This window comes from Saimiri boliviensis, chromosome 7 (genome assembly GCF_048565385.1).
Source record: "Saimiri boliviensis isolate mSaiBol1 chromosome 7, mSaiBol1.pri, whole genome shotgun sequence".
Classification (NCBI taxonomy): Eukaryota; Metazoa; Chordata; class Mammalia; order Primates; family Cebidae; genus Saimiri; species Saimiri boliviensis.
Genome location: NC_133455.1, coordinates 71399098 through 71422512, shown reverse-complemented (window position 1 = coordinate 71422512; position 23415 = coordinate 71399098). Strand labels below are relative to the sequence as shown.

Below are 23415 nucleotides of genomic sequence, written 5' to 3'. Positions count from 1 at the left end.
ACCTGGGAGGTGGAGGCTGCAGTGAGCCAAGACTGTACCACTGCACTCCAGCCTGGGTGACAGAGCAAGACTCTATCAAAAAAAAAAAAAAAAAAAAAAAAAGCCGGGCGTGGTGGCTCAAGCCTGTAATCCCAGCACTTTGGGAGGCCGAGGCAGGTGAATCACAAGGTCAAGAGATCGAGACCATCCTGGTCAACATGGTGAAACCCCGTCTCTACTAAAAATACAAAAAAATTAGCTGGGCGTGGTGGCGCATGCCTGTAATCCCAGCTACTCAGGAGGCTGAGGCAGGAGAATTGCCTGAACCCAGGAGGCGGAGGTTGTGGTGAGCCGAGATCGCGCCATTGCACTCCAGCCTGGGTAATAAGAGCGAAACTCCGTCTCAAAAAAAAAAAAAAAAAAAAAAAAAAGAAAGAAAGGAAGAAAGGAAGGAAGGAAAAGAAAGAGAAAAAGGAAGGAAGGAATTTAAGAAAGGTTTAGGAGACATCAGATTTCCTTGGGTCTAGGCTGAAAAGAACTCAGCTCTGGGTAACTTTGTTATGCAATCACATCAGAAGTTTTTCACAGTACTATTTGCCGTCGTATTGCTTCAGTGCCCTGCATGTTCCACATAAAACTGCCATTTTATTGCCACTTCCACCCACACCAGAAACCTGCAGCCCATCTCAATGAGCAATTCTTTATATCTGCAAAGATTTGAAGTGCCCGTCTCTACTTTTTCATTCAATGAATATTTAGTAAGCAGCTATTATGTGCAAGGAACAGTCTCTTTTGGCAGCCCTCTTGAGACCCACTGCAAGAAGTAAATAGAGGCATTATTATAAATGCACACCCAGACACTGAATAATGAAGGATGGGAGTGCATCCAGCTTTACCTCTGCAACTCGTGCTTTCAAAATCAGTACATCCTGTCCCAGCTTTCCCTGTGCCTTTTAAACTTTATAACTTAGGCTGCCCACATGATACAAGCCATCTAGCTGTTTCAGCTTTTAAAATAAGCCTATTTAAGTTTAGAAAAACTTTGTTGTTCATGATCATTTCTATGTCTAATCAGAAGTAACAATACAGGAAAAGTAACGTGCCTCCTCACACCAGCAGAACTGAAGGTCTTATCTCCTGTAACAAAATGCATCACTCTTCCTCATAACATAGAATTGCACACAAAGAGAAGTTCAGTTTATAATGAGATAAAGAAGTTTACAAAGTTTGTTCTGTGTTGAGAACAGGACTGGAGTGAGGTGGGGGAAGCCTGGGTACACACAGAGGAAGGAGCCCTCCTAGGAGGAGACTTAGAAAGATGTGGTGTTATGGGGAAGAAATATAAAAAAGAAGGGTGGTCAAGGGGCAAATACTACAGCAACCTCAGCTGAAGTAAAGGCTGGCTAACATCCACTAATTTTGCCGTTCACCATTTACAAGAGCAGTTTCAGTGCTGGCAATGAAAATGGCTGAATTGCATTGGATCAAGGAAGGCATAAGGGTGACAAAGTGGAGGAGAGAGTATAAACTACTCTTTAAAAATCTGATTTCAAAGGAAGACCAAGACAGGATAGTATCTAGAAAGAGGTCCAGGGCACCACGGGGGACCTTTTTAAGACAGTGGAGAAGGGAATGTATACCTAGGCTTGGTGGAAGAGACAGGAGACGCTGATGAGGGCAGGCGTGGGGGGCTGGGGATTGGATTCAGAACAGCCGGGAAAGAACTAGCCCTCCATAGGAGAGGGGTACGTCTTCTATAAAACTGCAGGGGAAGAAATTATACGGGTCAGTGGGAAAAACGGGAAATGAAGGGATTTCTCATGGGACACACTTAATTTTCTCTCAATATGACAAGTAGCAGTGTCAGGGCATTTCCCTGAAAACAACGGGGAGTGTTTCACACTTGGGGAAATGGGAGACAGCTGGGTAGGGATGCAGCTGCTGCAATAAACTCAGTGCTAGACTGCAAGCTCAGTATTGTATTAGCAAGTGGGTGACTGAAACAAAGGACGGTGAGCCTGAGGACACTCAGAGGAAGAAGCCGCTCTCCCTTCTTCTTCCTCCTAGAAAGAAAAGTGAAGGCAGGAGCAAGTTGGTAGACTGAAGAAAATGGAGGCAACAGGCAAGGGACCAGCCATTTCCATGAGATCAAACAACAGGATTTGAGAGAACAGAAGGGAGAGACCTGGAAAGATAGGACGATGAAATCAGGAATTAGGTACTGAAACTTAATTATGCAGAGAAGTGGCTCTGAGTGCTTAAAGCCCAGATTGAGGTGATGATCTGTGGCTGCCTGAAACAAGTGAAGATCACTAAAGTCGGAGAGATCAAGCGTGAAACTAAGATACTGTATCATCTTCATGAGCACCAAAGACACTCAAAATGTGGCCGGACTGTGATGGAAAGGAAGGTCCTAAGCCATGTGAAAGAACATAATGAGGGGAGAGAGATCCAAGATGGCTGATCACTAGCAGCTCAGGATTGTAGCTCCCAGTGAAAGCGTAGAGAACGAGAGGACACCACACTCTCAGACGAATTTTTGTTGCTCACGGACCAGGAGATTCCCAGCAGAGGAGCCCCACGGGTTGCCAGAGTGACTCTTGTGGCCGGTGTCCTGGCTCGGTGGTTCTTGATGCAGAGTAAACAGGACTGGGTCCCCTTTTGGTCGATGTTTGGAGCTCTGGGAAGGCAGAGTCACCTATTCTGCTGATTGAAAAAGGGACTCAAGAAGGAAGCCTGACCGGAGATTTCCAGGCAGAAAAGCACCACGAATCTTAACGCTGCTGTTTTGGCCAGCACACTGGGTTGCTCAGATTCCGGCGCTGGGAATCAACAAGTTGGACGTCCACTCAGAGACCTAATGTGAAAGTCGGTAATTACAAAGACAACAGGTGGATAAATTTACAATGATGGGAAGAAACCAGCATAAAAAGGCTAAGAATACCCAAAATCAGAATGCTTCTCCCTCTGCAGGGGATCACAGTTCCTCATCAACAAGGGAACAAGGCCTGATGGAGAACAAGTGTGTTCCATTAACAGATTTAGGCTTCAGAAGGTGGATAAGAAACTTCTGAGTTAAAAGAACATGTTCTAGTCTAATGTAAAGAAACTAAGAACCTTGAAAAAAGGTTTGATGAAATCCTAATGAGAATAGACAATCTAGAGAGGAATATAAGTGAATTATTGGAACTGAAGAATACAATACAAGAACTCCGCGAAGTATGCACAGGTTTTAACAGTCGAATTGATCAAGCAGAAGAAAGGATATCAGAGGTCGAAGACCAACTTAATGATATGAAACGAGAAGACAAGATTAGAGAAGAAAGAGTAAAAAGGAAGGAGCAAAGTCTCGAAGAAATATGGGACTATGTGAAAAGACTTAATTTACATTTCATAGGTGTACCTGAATGTCATGAAGAGAATGAATCCAAGCTGGGGGATATTCTTCAGGATATTGTTCAGGATAACTTTCCTAACCTAGTAAGGCAGGAAAATACTCAACTTCAGGTAATACAGAAAACACCACAAAGACGTTCCTCAAGTGGAGCAACCCCAAGACACATAATTGTTAGACTCACCAGAGTTGAAATTAAGGAGAAAATTCTAAGGGCAGCTAGAGCGAAAGGTCAGGTTACCCATAAAGAGAAACCTATCAGACTCACAGCAGATCTCTCAGCTGAAACCCTACAAACCAGAAGAGAGTGGGGTCAATATTCAATATCCTCAAAGAAAAGAATTTTCAACCCAGAATCTCATATCCAGCCAAATTAAGCTTCATAAATGAAGGAAAAATAAAATTTTTCACGAACAAGCAAGCACTCAGATTTCATTACCACCAGGCCTGCTTTACAAGAGCTTCTGAAAGAAGCTTTCTGTGTATCAGAAAGGAACAACCAGTATCAGTCATTCCAAAAACTTACCAAAACGTGAAGAGTATCTCCATAATGAAGAATCTATATGAACGAATGGGCAAAATAGCCAGCTAGCATTAAATGACAATATTAAACTCACAAATATCAATATTAATCCTAAACTTAAATGGATTAAATGCCCCAATCAAAGACACAGGCAAATTGAATAAAAAGTCAAAACTCATAGGTTCGCTGTATCTAGATCCATCTCATAAGCAAGGACACACAAAGACTCAAAACAAAGGGTTGGTGGAAGACTTACCAATCAAATGCAGAGCAAAAAAAAAGAAAGAAAGAAAGAAAACAGGAGTTGTAACTTTCGTCTCTGACAAAATAGACTTTAATAGTAACAAAGACTAAAAGAAACAAAGAAGGACATTACATAATGGTAAAAGGATCAATGCAACAACAGGAGTCAATAATCATAAATATATATGCACCCAATATAGGAACACCCAGATACATAAGACAAGTTCTTAATGACTTATAAACAGACTTGGACTCCCGCACAATAACAGCGGGAGACTTTGACACCACATTGTTAGTATTCAACGATTCAGCGAGATAGAAAATTAACAGGGACATCTATGATTTGAACTCAGACCTGGAACAAGTAAACTCAGTGAATATTTATAGAATTCTTCAACCCAGGTCCACAGAACATACATTTTTCTCAGTATCATATTGCACCTATTTTGAAAGTGACCGCATAATTGGAAGTAAATCACTCTTCAGCATTTGCATAGCATTTCACAGATTTAAATGAAATATTGGTTGGCTGTTTGTTATTTTCTTCCCTTATTCCTTCCTGTCTCCGCTGTTAAGCACAATTATCGGCATAAAAGACGTTTTTAATACCTATTTTTAGAAGGCATTCCAGCCTGGGCAATAGAGCAAGACTCTCCCCCTTTCTCTTTCTCTCTTTCAAAAAAAAAAAAAAATTTTTTTTTTGAACAATGGGCAGAATTTATATAAGATCTAAAGATTAAATAATAGTATTACATCAAAGGGGGGGGGTGACCAGATGTCTCAATTTACCTAGGACAGTACTCATTTATATTTGTTTTCCTGTGAAGATTTTTTTTTTAACTTTTTGTGTTGATACACTGATGTGTAGATGTGCTTATTTTGGGGATACATGAGATAATTTGATACATTCATATAATGTGTAAAGATAAAATCAGGGTTTTGTGTAAATGATTAATAGTGCCTCCTGGCCAGGTGCACTGGCTTACACCTGTAATCCCAGCACTTTGGGAGGCTGAGGTAGATGGATCAGTTGAGGTCAGGAGTTTGAGACCAGCCTGGTCAACATGGTGAAATCCTGTCTCTACTAAAAATATAAAAATTAGCTGGGCATGGTGGTACATGCCTGTGATCCTAGCTACTCAGGAGGCTGAGGCATGAGAATCACTTGAACCCAGAAGGTGGAGGTTGCAGTGAGCTGAGATTGTGCCACTGTACTCCAGCCTGGATGACAAAGCAAGACTCTGACTCAAAAAAAAAAAAAAAAGTGCCTACTTTCGCCCTCAAAAGTAACCCATATAGGGGTCACCCATAAAGGGGAAAGTCTGCTGTGGGAATTTCTGAGAAATCTTTTGTCCTCCTCATAGAAGAGAACAGATGCAGACATCACCACCCTTCTCCCTTATACTATCATTTTATTTTGTGTGAAAGTTGCCAGAATCAAAATGGAGTCACAAATGTTTAAAAAAAGAAGAGCCCTGACAAATAGAGCCAGGGAGGGCCATGAAGAGAAGATTCTTATCCTTGTGTGCCTCATAACAAAAAGACTCTGGGCCGGGCACGGTGGCTCAAGCCTGTAATCCCAGCACTTTGGGAGGCCGAGGCGGGTGGATCACGAGGTCGAGAGATCGAGACCATCCCGGTCAACATGGTGAAACCCTGTCTCTACTAAAAATACAAAAAAATTAGCTGGGCATGGTGGCACATGCCTGTAATCCCAGCTACTCAGGAGGCTGAGACAGGAGAATTGCCTGAACCCAGGAGGCGGAGGTTGCGGTGAGCCGAGATCGCGCCATTGCACTCCAGCCTGGGTAACAAGAGCGAAACTCCGTCTCAAAAAAAAAAAAAAAAAAAAAAAAGGCTCTGGAAAAATAATATCCTTGCACAGAATCCATCAAAAACTTCCATAAAAAACACTGCAAGAACATATGCCCCAGAACCGCCTTTCCAACCTAGGACTAATGTCATCCTTGTTATTGATCTTTGTGGCCAAATATAATTATTTTAAAACGATCGTGCAATCCACCTCTTTTCTTTAAAAACCTTTGTCTTCCTTTACCTCTCTGAATATGCACATAGTTTACTATGACACATATATTCACATTGCAATGCTCTATTCCCAAATAAATGTCTTTTTCTTTTAGAGAGCTTCCCTCTGTTTATTATTTAGGTTGACCTATATGGTTCACTTGAAATCTTAAGTGATGTCTGGATCTGCAGCAATCATCTTACAACCTTGAAGTGACAAGCTGGAAGAAAAGACCAGAAATGCACATAGACTTTAACCCTAACATAGATGAGTTATTGAAGCAGTACCAGTGACTACTTAACAAATCCTTTTTTTTTTTTTTTTTTTTTTTTTTTTTGAGACAAGGTCTCACTCTGTTGCCCAGGCTGGAGTGCAGTGGCATGATCTCGGCTCACTCCAAGCTCTGTGTCTCAGGTTCGAGTGATTCTCATATCTCAGCCTCCTGAGTAGCTGGGACTGCAGGTGCACACTACCATGCCTGGCTAATTTTTGTATTTTTAGTAGCGACAGAGTTTGCCATGATGGCCAGGTTGGTCTCTTAGACCGCACCTGGCCTAAGAAAACAAACTCTTAACAAACTTAAAACAAACTTAAGTCATGCTACTATTTAAAGCCAGTTCTCCCACTTATGCACCAAACTCAATCATCTCTCAACCTTCTTGCCATCATTTCAGCAATTCTCCAATCTCTCTCCTACATCATGACTTGGACTAAGTACCCTGCATAATAACTGAATAGATCTACCCATATGTCCATCTTTGTGAAGTTTTAGAACACCTGCAATAAAAGATAAAGAGTCCAAATAAAATAAACATTTAGGTACTTATTTTCTAAATAGGGAGTCTAAAACCTTCCATAGAATAGGGACAAAAATGGCTCACACACAAAGGAACAAGAATCAAAATGTCATTAAGGTTCTTAATGGAGACAAGAAAGTGAAGCAATGTCTTTAAAATCCTGAAAGAAAATGATTTTCAACCCTAGAAGTCCATACTCAGCCAATCTATTATAAGAACAATAAGAACAGAGACCTTTTCTTTTTCTTTTTCTTTTTCTTTTTCTTTGAAATGGAGTCTCGCTCTGTCACTGCAATCTCGGCTCACTGCAACATCTGCCTCCCAGGTTGAAGAGATCTTCCTGCCCCAGCCTCCAGAGTAGCTGGGATTACAGGTATATGCCACCAAGCCCAGCTAATTTTTGTGTTTTTAGTAGAGATGGGGTTTTACCATGGGGGTTTTACCTCAGGTAATCCACCCACCTCAGCCTCCCAAAGTGCTGGGATTACAGGCATGAGCCAAAATGCCCAGCCAACAGAGACCTTTTCAAACATGCAAAGGCAGGCCAGGCACGGTGGCTCACATCTGTCTTTGGGAGGCCGAGGCAGGCGGATCATGAGATCAGGAGATAGAGACCATCCTGGCTAATACAGTGAAACCCCATCTCTACTAAAAATACAAAAAATTAGCCAGGCCTGGTGGCATGTGCCGTAGTCCCAGCTACTCGGGAGCCTGAGACAGGAGAATTGCTTGAACCCAGGAGGCAGAGGTTGTGATGGGTCGAGATTGCGCCACTGTACTCTAGCCTGGCGACAGAGTCAAAAAAAAAAAAAAAAAAACATGCAAAGACTTGGCTAGTAAGAATTAGTTCTGTCAAAATAAGGGAGAAGCACATGCTCCAGGAAACAGGATTTCAGACTGCAGGAAAGATGTGTAGGGAAGTCCTCAAAAAATAATTGAGTAGCAGAACCAGAGAACAACCAGCACAACACAGAAACTGGAGGAGAAAGCTGTGAGAAGGAGATCTCCAGGGAGAGGGGGGAGGAGATCGAAACAGACAGATAAGTCTATAATCTATTTAATTATTTACAGAACACTACTGGTAGTGACAGAGCTGAAAAGAACAACCAAAAAAAAGTTAGGGTAAATAAAAACCTTTCAGGCAAAAAAGCAAGGCAATAATTAACTCCAAGAAAAACAAAAAAAGTTACTATAAAAGAAAAATACTTGATTAAATAGTTAATAATTGTCACATACTTAACTATATAAAATTTAACCAGAAATATGATAAAATTATATTCAAACTATGAGGAGAAAGGAAATAGGGAGGAAAGTGATGTTTTTTTAAAAAGCTAAATTTGCATTTACCATAACAGAAAGTCAATAGAGAATAGCTAAAATTAATAAAAAGTAACAGCATATTGTGTAGAAGTCCAGAGATAAATATCAGAAGAAATAGCTAAAAGTTGAGGCCATTTGGCTCTGATGAGCAGCAGTGAAGGATGAGGATAAGGGCAAGGGATTGCTCTTTTTCATTTTAAGCCTTTGAATATTAATTGAATTTTTAGCTATATATGTATACATTATTTTGATTTAAATTTTTAAAAATAATTTCTTTTTACAAAAGGAATAAACACATTGGGGGAAATAGACTGCTGGCAAAAATCGAAGAGAAAGAAAAATCAAATATTTATTAAAAGTAAATATTTACTTTTTTAATACAGACCCACTTCAAGTAAGGACAAACATACCAACAAATTCCTTAGTAATCTCTTCACGATAGATTATTACAGCATAAAACGATTATTCATATACATAAAGAAATGACATCAAAATAGGTTAAATTGTTTTCCATCTACTCTGTTTAATAAGGCAAGAATAAATAATTCACTTTGGAAATAGTCTCAGCAAAAAAGGGTTAATGTAGTAAAGATTCATCACCTAAAGAAATGATAAACTTTGGATATCTGAAATATAAACAATTTAGTCCTCCGATGATGCCAGATAAATGAATTTAGGCAAGAAAGCACACTGTTACAAAAAGCCTAGGTTCTAAATCAGGATTACTGAAACACTAACAACTAATTTCAGATTTTTGTCTTCATTTCATGAAGCACCAAGCCAGTTTTCTTTAGACTGCCTGTGCTGGTTTGGGCCAAGATCTAGTCAAAATGTAGTCTGCCAATGATGTAGGTAAGTAAGATAGAGGAATGAAAAAAAATTTCGCATCCCAGCCAGCTGAATATCGAGTTCGCGGATGCACTGATGTCAGAGCATGTTCCATGCAGTCAGTGACCAGGTTCAGGTTTGTGCTACACGTCAACAGCCCTTCCTTGATGATGTTGTAAACTGTATACAAAAAAAGAAATAGTGGTCAACAATCTTGTTCCTTATATTTTTAAGATCATGCAGTCACAGAAGTCTAACCACATCTAATTTCTACAAGATAGAATGATCTAGAACATGTTTCCCAATATGATAGCCACTAGCCACATATAGCTATTGTGCACTTAAACAATAGCTAGTGCACCAGCATGAAAACTAAATTTTGGATTTTATTTAATTTTAATTAAATTTTAAAACTCAATTTTTTCTTGTTTGGTTGTTTTTGGGATTTTTTCTTTTTCTTTTCTTTCTTTTTTTTTTTTTTTTTGAGACAGGATCTTGCTCTGTCACCCAGGTTGGAGTACAGTGGTGCAATCTCAGCTCACAGCAACCTCCACCTCCCAGACTCAAGTGATCCTCACGCCTCAGCTTCCCACATAGCTGGGACTACAGGTATGCATCACCATGCCCAGCTAATTTTGTTTATTTTTTGTAGACACAAGGTCTCGATATGCTGCCCAGGCTGGTCTTGAATTCCTGGGCTCAAGCGATCCTCTCATCTCAGCCTCCCAAAGTGCTGGAATTATAGGCGTGAGGCACCATGCCTGGCCTTAAAACTCAATTCTGAGAGCTGGGTACAGTGGCTCATGCCTGTAATCCCAGCACTTCGAGAAGCCAACGCAGGTGGATCACTCAAGGTCAGGAGTTTGAAGCCAGCATGGCCAACATGGTGAAACCCCATGTCTACTAAAAATACAAAAATTAGGCATGGTGGTGCATGCCTGTTCACCCAATTACTCAGGAGGCTGAGACAGGAGAATTGATTGAACCTGGGAAGCAGAGGTTGCAGTGAGCCAAGATCGTGCCACTGCATGCCAGTCTGGGTAACAGAGTGAGACTCCCTCAAAAAAAAAAAAAAAGACTCAGTTCTGTTACTAGAAGATTTTTAAATATATTTAGAACAACACAGATATGGAAATCTACATTTTCAACTGAAAACTTTTTAACATTCTTGAGATATAATTCATATATCATAAAATTCAGCATTTAAAGTGTACAGATCAATAATTTTTAGTATATTCAGAGTTATATAATCAGCATCCCAAAAAGAAACTCTGTGCCTATTAGAAGTCATTCCCATTTTTCACCGCTGCTGCCACCTCCTCCTCCAGGTCTCCAGAATAATATTCTTACAGGAAATTGACCAGTCCTACCCCTACGAGACTCCTATCACCTGAACATGAGAAGTATAGTCTCTGGGAATGGCCCATAGGGCCCTGCAAAGACTTGTCCTCACTGACTTACCTCTTCCCACCTACACGCTTTCTCCTGTCACATTAAGACACACAGTTTGTGGACAAAGCCCTTTGTTATCAAAAGGGTAAACAATGATGAAGACTGCACTTTAGTTGAGCAGACATCTCACACCAGCCCTGCCATGATACCAAGGGGTGCCCCCTCTCAAGACCCAAAGGTTCCATGCCCTCTAAGTATGTAATACCTCCTAGTGCTCAAGTGGCCAGGCCCATAGAGGACAGGGCAGGAAAGACCCTGGCCCCAGGCCGTCTATATGTCCCCTTCCTCAACCATGACAGCCATCAGACTAAGTCCATCATGAGGGTGCTGGGACCTTTCTGATCTCCTTCTGTTCTGGGAAGGCTTTATTTAGGAAGCTTTGTTCTAAGAGGATCTGCCAATCATTGTCCACCAACCCTATTTTCCCCTTCTCATGCAAGGGTACTGATAGAGTTTGGGTTTGTGTCCCCACCCAAATCTCACCTTGAATTATAATCCCACAGTCCCCATGTGTCTCAGGAGGGACCTGGTGGAAGGTACTGAATCATGGGGATGGTTCCCCTATGCTGTTCTTGTAATAGTGAGTTCTCACAAGATTTGGTTGTTTTATAAGGGGCTTTCTGCTTGCATTCATTCCCTCTCCTGCTAACCTGTGAAGAGGTGTCTTCTGCCATGATTGTAAGTTCCCTGAGGCCTCCCCAGCCATGCAGAACTGTGAGTCAATTAACCCTCTTTTCTTTATAAATTACCCAGTCTCATATTTCTTCATAGCAGCGTGAGAATGGACTAATACAGGGTACCCATTATCCCTACCAAAAGACAAAAGCTTACAGGCATCAAAATACTGCTGTCCATAAGTCTCCTTAATATGCTTGGGGGCTTTCTCCCAGTTTTGCTTCACTCCCTCTAAGGACTGTGTCAGGTTTGTCATTCCCGTTCTGAAGTAGCCAGGTTCAACTATGCTGATCTTCACCCCAAAATGTCGAAGCTCACGCCTGAAATAAGACCCCACAAGTTATGATTAAAAACCACCACCATTTCAATGCTCTCAAGAAGGAAAAGCAAAACAAAAAAGATTATAAGAATACATTTACTGGAAAAGTCTGCACATGGTTGGCAGAGCCCGCAGGGCATTTTTCTGACCGGAATAATGGCTGCAGCTGGCTGGGCCGGCGAGGGCTCCCGGGGTAAGCCGCCGCCATCAGGGTTTCTGCCAGGCGCAGACAGCAGGCTCTACCCGGGATGCTCAAGGAAAGCCCTGCGTGTCAAGGCGGGGCCTGGTGCCGGCCCCGGGATCGAGTGGGCACGCCGCAGTCGCACCCAGGAGTTGCCCCGATGCGCCTCTAGGAGAAGCCTCGCGCCGCCACGGGCACCTCGGGACACAGCCCTGGTCCTTGGGGCTGTGCGGCTCACAGGACAGCGCAGAGTATGAGGCCAAATCCCGTCCTGCAGTCCCAAGCCTCTCTACTACCAGGGCTGAGTGGCTTCGCTAGGTAGAGAGCCGGCCCCTTTAACGGCAAACGACTTGACACTTCTGCCAAGCTCCAGCGAAGAAGAAGGGGAAGCTTGCGGTGCCTCCCCACCTCCCCGCAGGTACCTGGCGGAAACCAAACCGAGGGGTGCGGTGGCAAGGACAGGGTGCCTCGCAGGCTTGTGCAGGTCGGCCTCGGACCTGCGCTGCCTCAGGGTGTCAAGGAGGCCGGGGAGGGCAGCGTGGGCCTGTGAGGCCGGTGGGTGCCCGCACCCCTCTGCAGCCGGCTCCGCAGGGGTCCGTTCCAGTTCCGGGTTCGGATTGGGGTGCGCTTTCTCTGGTGCTTATTGCGGCCCGACGTTACTGCCTGACCACCGGAGCAGCCCTGGTGCTATGGAGGTAGCTGGGGCTGGTCCTGCCACAGGATTGTGGTAGCAGTGCCTGATGGTGTGAGACCAGATTCTAATCCTTACGGTTTTCCATGGGAATTGGTGATAGATGCAGCTCTTTCTGGATTTTTTGCTGTTCCCTTTTGTGTGTGTGTGTGGAGAAGTTTTAGACTGGTTAGGAGTGAGCTTTATGTGGAAAGAGAAAAAAAAGCTTGCTGTAATGCTTTCTGGACTAGTTGGAAAAAAAATGTAAACTAATTGAAAATTTTAGCCTTGTTCAAAAAGAGTATGAAGGCCATGAAGTGGAGTCATCTTTAAAGAATGCCAGCTTTGAGAAGGAGGCAACAGAGGCACAAAGTTTGGAGGCAACCTGTGGAAAGCTGAACAGGTTCAATGTGGAACTTGAGGATAAAATACTCTGTCCAGAAAAAGAGTTAAAAGAAGAAAAATATAAACATTCTGAACAAGGTGAATTGATGGTGGATATTTCAAAAAGGATACAGTCTCTAGAAGATGAGTCAGAATCCCTCAAATCACAAGTAGCTGAAGCCAAAATGATCTTCAAGATATTTCAAATGAAGAACGACTGAAGATAGCATAAAAGATGCTTTGAATGAAAATTCTCAACTTCAGAAAAACCAGAAACAGCTTTTGCAAGAAGCTGAAGTGTGCAAAAAGTAAATGAGTGAACTTAATAAACAGAAAATAACGTTTGAAGACTCCAAAGTACACGCAGAACAAGTTCTAAATGATAAAATCACATCAAGACCCTGAACACTTGCTAAAGATGAAAGATTGGGCTGCTATGCTTGGAGAAGACAGAACGGATGATGATAACTTGGAGTTAGAAATGAACAATGAATTGGAAAATGGGGCTTACTTAGATAATCCTCTAAAAGGAGCTTTAAAGAAACTGATTCATGCTGCTAAGTTAAATGCTTCTTTAAAAACCTTAGAAGGAGAAAGGAACCAAATTATATTCAGTTATCTGAAGTTGGTAAAACAAAGGAAGAGCTTAGAGAGCATATTAAAAATCTTTAGACTGAACAAGCATCTTTGCAGTCAGAAAACACACATTTTGAAAGTGAGAATCAGAATCTTCAACAGAAATTTAAAGTAATGACTGAATTATATCAAGAAAATGAAATGAAACCCCACAGGAAATTAAGAATAGAGGAAAATTACCAGTTAGAGAAAGAAGAGAAATTTTCTAAAGTAGACAAAAAGATCAGCCATGCCACTGAAGAGCTGGAGACCTATAGAAAGCAAGCCAAAGATCTTGAAGAAGAATTGGAGAGAACTATCCATTCTTATCAAGGGCAGATTGTTTCCCATGAGAAAAAAGCACATGGTAATTGGGTTGGCAGCTCAGACTGCTGAAAGAAACCTCAATGACTTAAGGAAAGAAAATGCTCACAAAAGACAAAAATTAACTGAAACAGGGTTTAAATTTGAACTTTTAGAAAAAGATCTTTATGCACTTGATGTTCCAAATATACCATTTGGCAGAGAGCATTCCCCATATGGTCCTTCACCATTGGGTCAGGCTTCATCTGAAACGAGAGCTTTTCTCTCTCATCCAACTCTGTTGGAGGGTCCACTCAGACTCTCACCTTTGCTTCTAGGGGGAGGAGGAAGAGGCTCAAGAGGCCCAGGGAATCCTCTGGACCTTAAGATTACCAATGAAAGAGGAGACTCAAGCTTTGATATGTTAACCGATTCTCATAAGGCTCCTTCAAACACTGGATCCGTGTCACCTCCAAGGGAACAGGACCATAGGATGATGTTTCCTCCACCAGGACAATCATATCCTGATTCAGCTCTTCCTCCACAAAGGCAAGCCAGATTTTATTCTAATTCTGGTAGACTGTCTGGACCAATAGAACTCAGAAGTTTTGATATGGCTTTGGATAAAATGGATGGTCAATACCTTCCAAAATGGAATCCAGGAGAAATGATACCAAAGATGATCTTGGTAATTTCAATGCGCCTGATTCATCTCTCCCGGCTGAAGATGGAGCAACTGGCCCGGCTTTGTTCCTCCACCTCTTGCTCCATTCAGAGGTTCATTGTTTCCAGTGGATGCAAGGGGCCCGTTCATGAGAAGAGGACCTCCTTCCCCCCCACCTCTTCCAGGAACCATGCTTGGAGCTTCTCGAGATTATTTTCCACCAAGAGATTTCCCAGGTCCACCACATGCTCCATTTGCAATGAGAAACGTCTATCCACCGAGGGATTTTCCTCCTTACTTTCCCCCCAAGACCTGGATTTTTTCCTCCCACCCCTACATCCTGAAGATAGAAGTGAGTTCCCTTCAGGGTTGATTCCACCTTCAAATGAGCCTGCTATTGATCATTCAGAACCACAGCAAGAAACCTGACAATATTTTTGCCCTCTTCAAAAGTAATTTTGACTGATCTCATTTGCAGTTTAAGTAACTGCTGTTACTTAAGTGATTACACTTTTGCTCAAATTGAAGTTTAATGGAATTATAATTCTCAGGATAGTATTTTATAAATAAAGATGATTTAAATATGAATCTTATGAGCAAATTATTTCCATTTTATTTTATTATAGATAGTATAATTATTTTAATTTGATTAACTAATCCATTATTATATAAACAATAGTGGGGGTTTAAGATACGTAATCTTGCAGGTGAGGAGGCTTTAAATTCTAAAGGCTGTGTCTGTGTCTTTATGCCAAGAACTGTATTTACTGTGATTGTAGACAAATGTGAAAGTAACTTTATGCTTAATTAAATAAATTTTAGTTGATTTAAAGACTTGTTTGGTATTGATAATGATAAAATCAAATAGTTTTTCTATTAAAAATACCTTTACTGAATATTTTAAAGGATAAAGAAATGGAGAGGAAAAAAATATATATATAAACATCTCTGGATCCAACAACTAGGAAATGATTATACCAACTATCATAACCATTCAATTCTAGAATCACTCATTTAATAAGGAGTTATTAAGTACCTACCACGTGCTAGACTCTGCAGGCATGAAGGATACAAATGACAATAAATAAAATTAACATTTATTATGACTGGCACTATGCTAACTGTCTCACATACACAATCTCAGAAGATTACGACTCAGTTCCTCATCTCAGAAAGGTGAGTCTAACATTGGGTGAGTCCAACAAAGTAGGCAAATAATTACAACGCAACTCAGAAGAATTATGAAGGAGAGGCATTCAAGGGGCTATGAAAGTAGAAAGGAAGGTACAGACAGATTTTCTGAGGGAGTCAGGGAAGGCTTCAGTGAGGAGAAAAATATTTCAGTTGAGTCTTTTTTTTTTTTTTTAGATGGAGTTTCACTCTTGTTGCCCAGGCTAGAGTGCAATGGCGCCATCTCAACTCACTGCAACCTCCGCCTCCCAGGTTCAAGCGATTCTCCTGCCTCAGCCTCCCGAGTAGCTGAGATTACAGGCATGCACCACCACGCCCATCTAATTTTGTATTTTTAGTAGAGACAGGGTTTCTCCATGTTGGTCAGGCTGGTCTCAAACTCCTGATCTCACGTGATCCACCCACCTCAGCCTCCCAAAGTGCTGGGATTACAGGTATGAGCCACCAGGCCCAGCCTACATTTCAGTTGAGTCTTAAAGCAGGGATCCCCAACCCTGGGGTATGGACCGGTACATCCACAGCCTGTTAGGGACTGGGCTATACAGCAGGAGGTGAGCAGTGGGCCGAGCCAGCATTACTGCCTGAGCTCCACCTCCTGTCAGGTGAGTCAGACATTAGAGTCTCATAGGGGCATGAATGCTATTGTGAACTGTGCACGTGAGGGATCTAAGTTGCATACTCCCTGCAAGAATCCTGAGGTGAAACAGTTTCATTCCGAAACCATCTCTTTCTTCCCACCACCCCCACCCTGGACCATGAAAAAACTGTCTTCCACAAAACAGGTCCCTGGTGCCAAAAAGGTTGGGGACCATGATGTTAAAGGATAAAAGGAAAATTTCCAAGTAAAGAAAAGGGAAGAATAACAAACCAGGCAATGGGAATTGCACATGCAAAAGCATGGGCCTGTGGAAAATTACAGTGTGTTCAGACTACGAGATCACTCATGAAACATGATGTGAGCATTAGAATGACAAATTCCAGGATATTCAAGTTAGTTCAACAAACAGTTTCAAAAATACTTATCAAGGGCTGACTATGGGCTAAGTACTACTAAGTGCTGCCTACATCGAGTGAAGTAAGATGGCATTGTGCACCATGGCAGAGGTATACTCTAGGGGATCTAGGGACAATGATGAGGAGTGTTCCCTAAACTATAGGTTCAGGCAGCCTTGCTGGAGAACATGAAGCTCAAGCTGACAGTAAGGAGAAACATTTGAAATAATGGTCCATAAGTAGGCAGACCACAAAGCCTTATGACCTCTAAGCAGTGGTTCTCAAAGTGTGGACCCTGGATCAATGGTATCATCAGCATCTGGGAACTTTTTAGAAACGCAATGTATTGGGCCCCAGACTAGACTTACTAAATAAGAAATGCTAGGGGTGAGACTCAATAATGTGTGTGTGTGTTTTGTTTGTTTGTTTGTTTGTTTGTTTGTTTGTTTTTGAGGAGGAGTTTCGCTCTTGTTACCCAGGCTGGAGTGCAACGGCATGACCTCGGCTCACCGCAACCTCCGCCTCCTGGGTTCAGGCAATTCTCCTGCCTCAGCCTCCTGAGTAGCTGGGATTACAGGCACGTGCCACCATGCCCAGCTAATTTTTTTTTTGTATTTTTAGTAGAGACGGGGTTTTACCATGTTGACCAGGATGGTCTCAATCTCTTGACCTCGTGATCCACCCACCTCGGCCTCCCAAAGTGCTGGGATTACAGGCTTGAGCCACCACGCCCGGCCAATAATGTGTTTTAACAAGCCTTCCAGGTGACTCTGAGGCATGCTAGAGTTTAAGAATCACTCACTGTTCTAAGGGAAAAGCCTCACTTACGAAACCAAAACCTTTATAAAACCTTCCATGTTAAAGCTTCAAAAAGTGTCTCCAGGTGCCCGTATGTAATGGAGACGAGAGAAGGGCTTTCAGCCAAAGGTGACTCTCCTCCTTTAAATTTCAATTCTCCTTAGAGTTTTCTCACTGTGATTCCTACCACCTTTCATCTCCATTCTCCTTTAACACTCCAATGCAAATGTAGAACAAAACTTCTTTTCCCTTTTTATCCTGAGGCACTGCTAGGGTGAAGTTGAATTTTCTAAAGGAATTACATAGTGTTTTGAATGTTGGAAGGATATATCTTTGACCTTAGTCTGGGAATGAGTCAAGAAGTCTGAGAGACCAGCCCTCGGTGGTGGTAAATCAGTAAGCAGCAGTCCTGTGGCAGTACCCAGAACATCAGATAGGTGGGAAGCCAGGTGAGGTGCCTACCACATGGTAACAACTCATGTAATCTCTTGGCTATTTCTCTGTTTTCTCCCTAGGCATATAACACTCACATTATAACACTTATATACCAGTCATGGTATGTGGAAGGCTAAACAATGGCTCGCAAAGAGATCAGGTCCTAATTCCTGTAAATGTTACCTTATGTAGCAAAGACTTTGCAGGTGTGATTAAGTTAAGGCTCTTGCTATAGGGGGTTATCCTAGATTATCTGCATGGGCCCTAAATGCAATCACAAAGATCCTTGTAAGAGAAGCGGAAGTGGATCTGATGACTGACAGAAGAGGAAAAGGCAATGTGACCGTGGAGGCAGAGACTGGAATGATGTAGCTGCAGCCAAAGAATGCTGGCAGTGACCTGAAGCTGGAAGAGGCAAGAAATGGATTCTCCCATAGCGATTTCAGAAGGAATGTGGCCCTGTCAACATTTTTGGCCCAGTGATACTGATTACGAACTGATTACCAAAAAAAAAAAAAAAAGTGTTGTTTTAAAACACTATAACCATAAACTACCTATGATAATTTATTACAGCAGTCATAGAAAATCAATACATGCTGCCTTTAATATTCACAGCCCATTTCCAAGTGAAACTGTCCAAAAGTCAGCCCCTGCTAAAGAGGAGTGTGGGCAGCAATATTTTGAACCGTGTTACTACAGCCTCATGTCCACAGCTGATTGGACCAGGAAGGGGACTTGATAGAAGGAGAGCCCCTCATAAGGCTGAACAATGGCTCTGCCTGTGATTACCAATATAGCTATGGACAAATTACTAAACCTCTGTGCCTCAGTTTCCTCAGATGTACAATAAGAATATGTACAATAAGAATAAAAATAATGCCTTCTTCATGGGGTTGCTATGAAAGTTAAATGATTTAATGAATGGAAAGTACTTACAGCAGTGCCTTACCCATAATCATGTACAAAAATGTCACACAGTGTGGTGTCACCTGGCACACACAAAAAAATGAACTCAGCCAATAGAATTCTCTCTCAAGAAGTATAATATAAGGAAAATAGACTGTGTGCAGTGGTGCAGGATTGTAGTCCTAGCTACTCAGGAGGCTAAGGCAGGAGGACAGCTTGAGTCCAAGAGTTCAAGGTTATAGTAAGCTATGATCATGCCTGTGAATAGCCACTGTACTCTAGCCCAGGCACTATAGTGAGACTCTGTCTCTTAAAAATAAATAAATAGGCTGGGCACGGTGGCTCATGCCTGTAATCCCAGCACTTTGGGAGGCCGAGGCGGGCAGATCATGAGGTCAGGAGTTTGAAACCAGCCTGGCCAATATAGTGAAACCCCATCTCTACTAAAAATACAAAAATTAGCTGGGCATGGTGGCACATGCCTGTAATCCCAGCTACTCAGGAGGCTGAGGTAGGAGAATAGCTTGAACCCAGGAGGCAGAGGTTGCAGTGAGCCAAGATTGCACCACTGCACTCCAGCCTGGGTGACAGTGTGAGACTCCATCTCAAAATAAATAAATAAATAAGCCAGGCACAGTGGCTCACACCTGTAATCCCAGTACTTTGGGAGGCCAAGCTGGGCAGATTACATGAGGTCAGGAGTTTGAGACCAGCCTGGCCAGCATGGTGAAACCCCATCTCTGCTAAAAATACAAAAATTAGCCAGGTGTGGTGGCACACGCCTGTGGTCCCAGCTACTTGGGAGGCTGAGGCACAAGAATCGCTTGAACCTGGGAGGCAGAGGTTGTGGTGAGCCAAGATCACATCACTGCACTCCAGCCTGGGTGACAGAGCAAGACTCTGTCTCAGAAAGTAAATAAATACACACATATACACACACATATATGATACACACACATATATACAGGAGGGTGGGTACTACAAAAAGAATAAAGCAGTTAGTGGAAGGACATGAAACTGAACCAATAGGCCTAGCCAGGCACGGTGGCTCATGCCTGTAATCCCAGCACTTTTGGAGGCTGAGGCACGAAGATCACTTTAGCCCAGGAGTCTGAAACTAGCCTGGGCAACATAATGAGACTCCATCTCCACAAAGTACAAAAAATTTGCTGGGTATGGTGGCATGCACCCATGGTCCCAGCTACCAGGCAGGCTGAGGTGGAGGATCGTTTGAGCCCAGGAGGTTGAGGCTGCAATGAACCATGATTACACAACTGCATGATTACACAGCCTGGGCAACAGAGTGAGACCCTGTCTCAAAAATAAAAAATAAATCTTGAGAATTAAAGTGTGACATAGTGGTAGAAGACAAAGACCTGAGGTCAAAACACAGTTCTGCCAAATTCTGGCTATGACAGGTGAATTTGGGAAAGATATGTAAATCTGAGCCTGTTTTATACATAAAATAGACTAGTAATAATATCTATGTATCAAGATTTGAGGACTGATACAATAAGATAAGCCTAGGTGAAAGCAACTAGCACAATGCCTAAGACATATTTCAGTGCTCAATAGTTGTTCTTGTTTTAACTTAAGAGAGTTACCTCAGAATATCTGAAAAGGCTTCCACTCCAAACTTGGAGACACAGTAGACTCCTGCAAAGGAAGCAATTCTTCCCAGAATGCTGGAGACATTGACAATCCTTCCCCGTGCTCTCCTCACCAAGGGGAGCATGCTCAACGTCACGTGGATCACACCAATGAGGTTCACTTTGAGGATATCCGTAGAGTCATCAATACTCAGCCACTCACATAAGGAAACTGATTTAATAATGCCTGCATTGTTCACCAGTCCCCAGAGTCCTAAAACAAAAGTCATATCAAGAGTTTGGTTTCAGGCAAAAATATTCTACTTTGAACTTAGGTGGGGAAAGAATCACTCTTGAGGAATCATAACCACTAACTACCCCCATGAGAGTTTGCAGCCCAAATTATATGACATATAAGTTTGCTAAATATAATTTTAAAATAAAAAAATTGAAAATATTAATAAAAATACTATAAAATTGATCAAGCAAGGGCAGGGCACAGTGGCTCACGCCTGTAATCCCAGTACTTTGGGAGGCTGAAGCAGGTGGATCACAAGGTCAGGAATTCAAGACCAGCCTGGACAACATGGTGAAACTCTGTCTCTATTAAAAGTACAAAAATTAGCCAGGTGTGGTGGCAGGCGCCTATAATCCCAGCTACTTGGGAGGCTGAGGCAGGAGAATTGCTTCTAGCTGGAAGGCGGAGGTTGCAGTGAGCCGAGGTCGAGCCACTGCACTCCAGTCTGGGCAAAAAAGTGAAACTTTGTCTCAATCAATAAATAAATAATTGATCACGCAGATTTGAGAAAGAACCAAATAAAACTTCTCAAAATAAAAGATGCAACTATTGAAATTTTAAAATTTGGTAGACCAGTTTAATAGCAGATAGACATAGTGGACGAATGAAAGTACCAAACCGGAAGACAGTAAAGAAAAATATATAGACTATGGCATAAATATACAAAGAGCTGAAAAACATGAAAGAAAAGGGAGGCAAGACCAAAGTAAAAACATGTAACATATGTCTAATCAGATCCAAAAATAAGGGAGGCAAATGGAATAAAGTCAATATTTGAAGTAATGATGGCTAAGAATTTTCCAGAACTGATAATGCACAGATTCAAGAAGCCACCCCCCCAAAAAAATCCCAAGCAGTATAGACAGAGAAATCCATACCTAGATACACCAACATAAAAATCAAAGAAAGAGAATATCCTTAAATACCCAGAAAGGTATAGCCGGGCGTGGTGGCTCAAGCTTGTAATCCCAGCACTTTGGGAGGCCGAGGCGGGTGGATCACGAGGTCGAGAGATCGAGACCATCCCGGTCAACATGGTGAAACCCCGTCTCTACTAAAAATACGAAAAATTAGCTGGGCATGGTGGCGCGTGCCTGTAATCCCAGCTACTCAGGAGGCTGAGGCAGGAGAATTGCCTGAGCCCAGGAGGCGGAGGTTGCGGTGAGCCGAGATCGCGCCATTGCGCTCCAGCCTGGGTAACAAGAGCGAAACCCTGTCTCAAAAAAAAAAAAAAAAATACCCAGAAAGAAAATTTTCTTTTTTTTTTTTTTTTTTTTTTTTTTTTGAGACGGAGTTTCACACTTGTTACCCAGGCTGGAGCGCAATGGCGCGATCTCGGCTCACCGCAACCTCCGCCTCCTGGGCTCAGGCAATTCTCCTGCCTCAGCCTCCTGAGTAGCTGGGATTACAGGCACGCGCCACCATGCCCAGCTAATTTTTCGTATTTTTAGTAGAGACGGGGTTTCACCATGTTGACCGGGATGGTCTCAATCTCTCGACCTCGTGATCCACCCGCCTCGGCCTCCCAAAGTGCTGGGATTACAAGCTTGAGCCACCACGCCCGGCCTAAGACAGATTATTTTCAAAGGAAAAACGAATAGGCTAACAACTGACTCATGAAGACACAAACAACAAGAGACAGACGACTGCAATGGTGTCTTCAATGTACCAAGAAAAAGTAATTGTGAGCATAGAATAGCCTATCCGCAAAAACAGCTTTCAAAAATGAGGGTAAATAAAGACATTTTAAGAAATTTCTTTTCTTCGCTCAGCCACCCAGGTTGGAGTGCACTGGCATGACCTCGGCTCACTGCCACCACCGTCTCCCGGGTTCAAGTGATTCTCCTGTCTCAGCCTCCCAAGTAGCTGGGATTACAGGCACCTACCATCATGCCCGGCTAATTTTTGTATTTTAGTAGAATTAGGCTTTCACGATGTTGGCCAGGCTGGTCTTGAACTGACCTCAGGTGATCTGCCCACCTCAGCCTCTCAAAGTGCTAGGATTGTAGACGTGAGCCACCATGCCTGGCCAAGAAATGTTTTTTAAAAGGAAAGATTTTGTCCCAGCACCTTCTAAATTCTAAATTCTATATTCTTAGATATATATTCAGTAACAAAGAAAGAAATTTTAGATGGAAAATTCAAGAAGGAACAATGAGAAAAGAAAAAGATAAAAAGAGAATAAATTTAAGCAAACGTTACATATTGGAGAGACAAAAAACAGAACTGAAAGCCGGGCACAGTGGCTCAAGCCTGTCATCCCAGCACTTTGGGAGGCCGAGGCGGGTGGATCACGAGGTCAAGAGATCGAGACCATCCTGGTCAACGTGGTGAAACCCCATCTCTACTAAAAATACAAAAAATTAGCCGGGCATGGTAGCTCGTGACTGTAATCCCAGCTACTCAGGAGGCTGAGACAGGAGAATTGCCTGAACCCAGGAGGTAGAGGTTGCGGCGAGCCGAGATCGTGCCATTGCACTCCAGCCTGGGTAACAAGAGCGAAACTCCGTCTCAAAAAAAAAAAGTAATAATATAAATGAAGTGCACAATAAATGTAATGAACTTGAATCATCCCGAAACCATCCCCACCCACTGTCCATGGAAAAACTGTCTTCCACAAAACTGGTCCCTGGTACCAAAAAGGCTGGGGATGGCTGCCCTAAACAATACAGTATAACTATTATTTATGTATCATTTACATAGTATTTAGTATTTTATGTAACCCAGGGATGATTTAAAGTATCCATTACCTTAAAGGATGTGCCTAGATTGTAACTACACTATTTCATATAAGGGATTTGAGCATCCTCAGATTTTAGTATCCACAAGCAG

The 23415-nt window shown here is 42.4% G+C and overlaps 1 protein-coding gene and 2 pseudogenes across 2 annotated transcripts in view; 2 read left to right on the top strand and 1 right to left on the bottom strand.

Moving 5' to 3' along the window:
* Positions 1 to 8606: 8606 nt before the first annotated feature.
* The window catches only part of HSD17B6 (hydroxysteroid 17-beta dehydrogenase 6), a 37101-nt gene continuing 22292 nt past the window's right edge, over positions 8607 to 23415 (bottom strand). For both annotated transcript variants that reach the window (XM_003926450.4, XM_010337207.3), the window contains 3 exons: positions 20301 to 20559; positions 11394 to 11557; positions 8607 to 9290 (listed from right to left, as the gene is read on the bottom strand). In XM_003926450.4, coding sequence (XP_003926499.2) covers positions 9073 to 9290; positions 11394 to 11557; positions 20301 to 20559 — 641 coding nt within the window. In that variant the 3' untranslated portion in view covers positions 8607 to 9072. The remainder of the gene's footprint in view (positions 9291 to 11393; positions 11558 to 20300; positions 20560 to 23415) is intronic.
* LOC141585132 (putative cTAGE family member 3) lies at positions 12977 to 13542 on the top strand (annotated as a pseudogene).
* LOC120365053 (melanoma inhibitory activity protein 2-like) lies at positions 13657 to 14802 on the top strand (annotated as a pseudogene).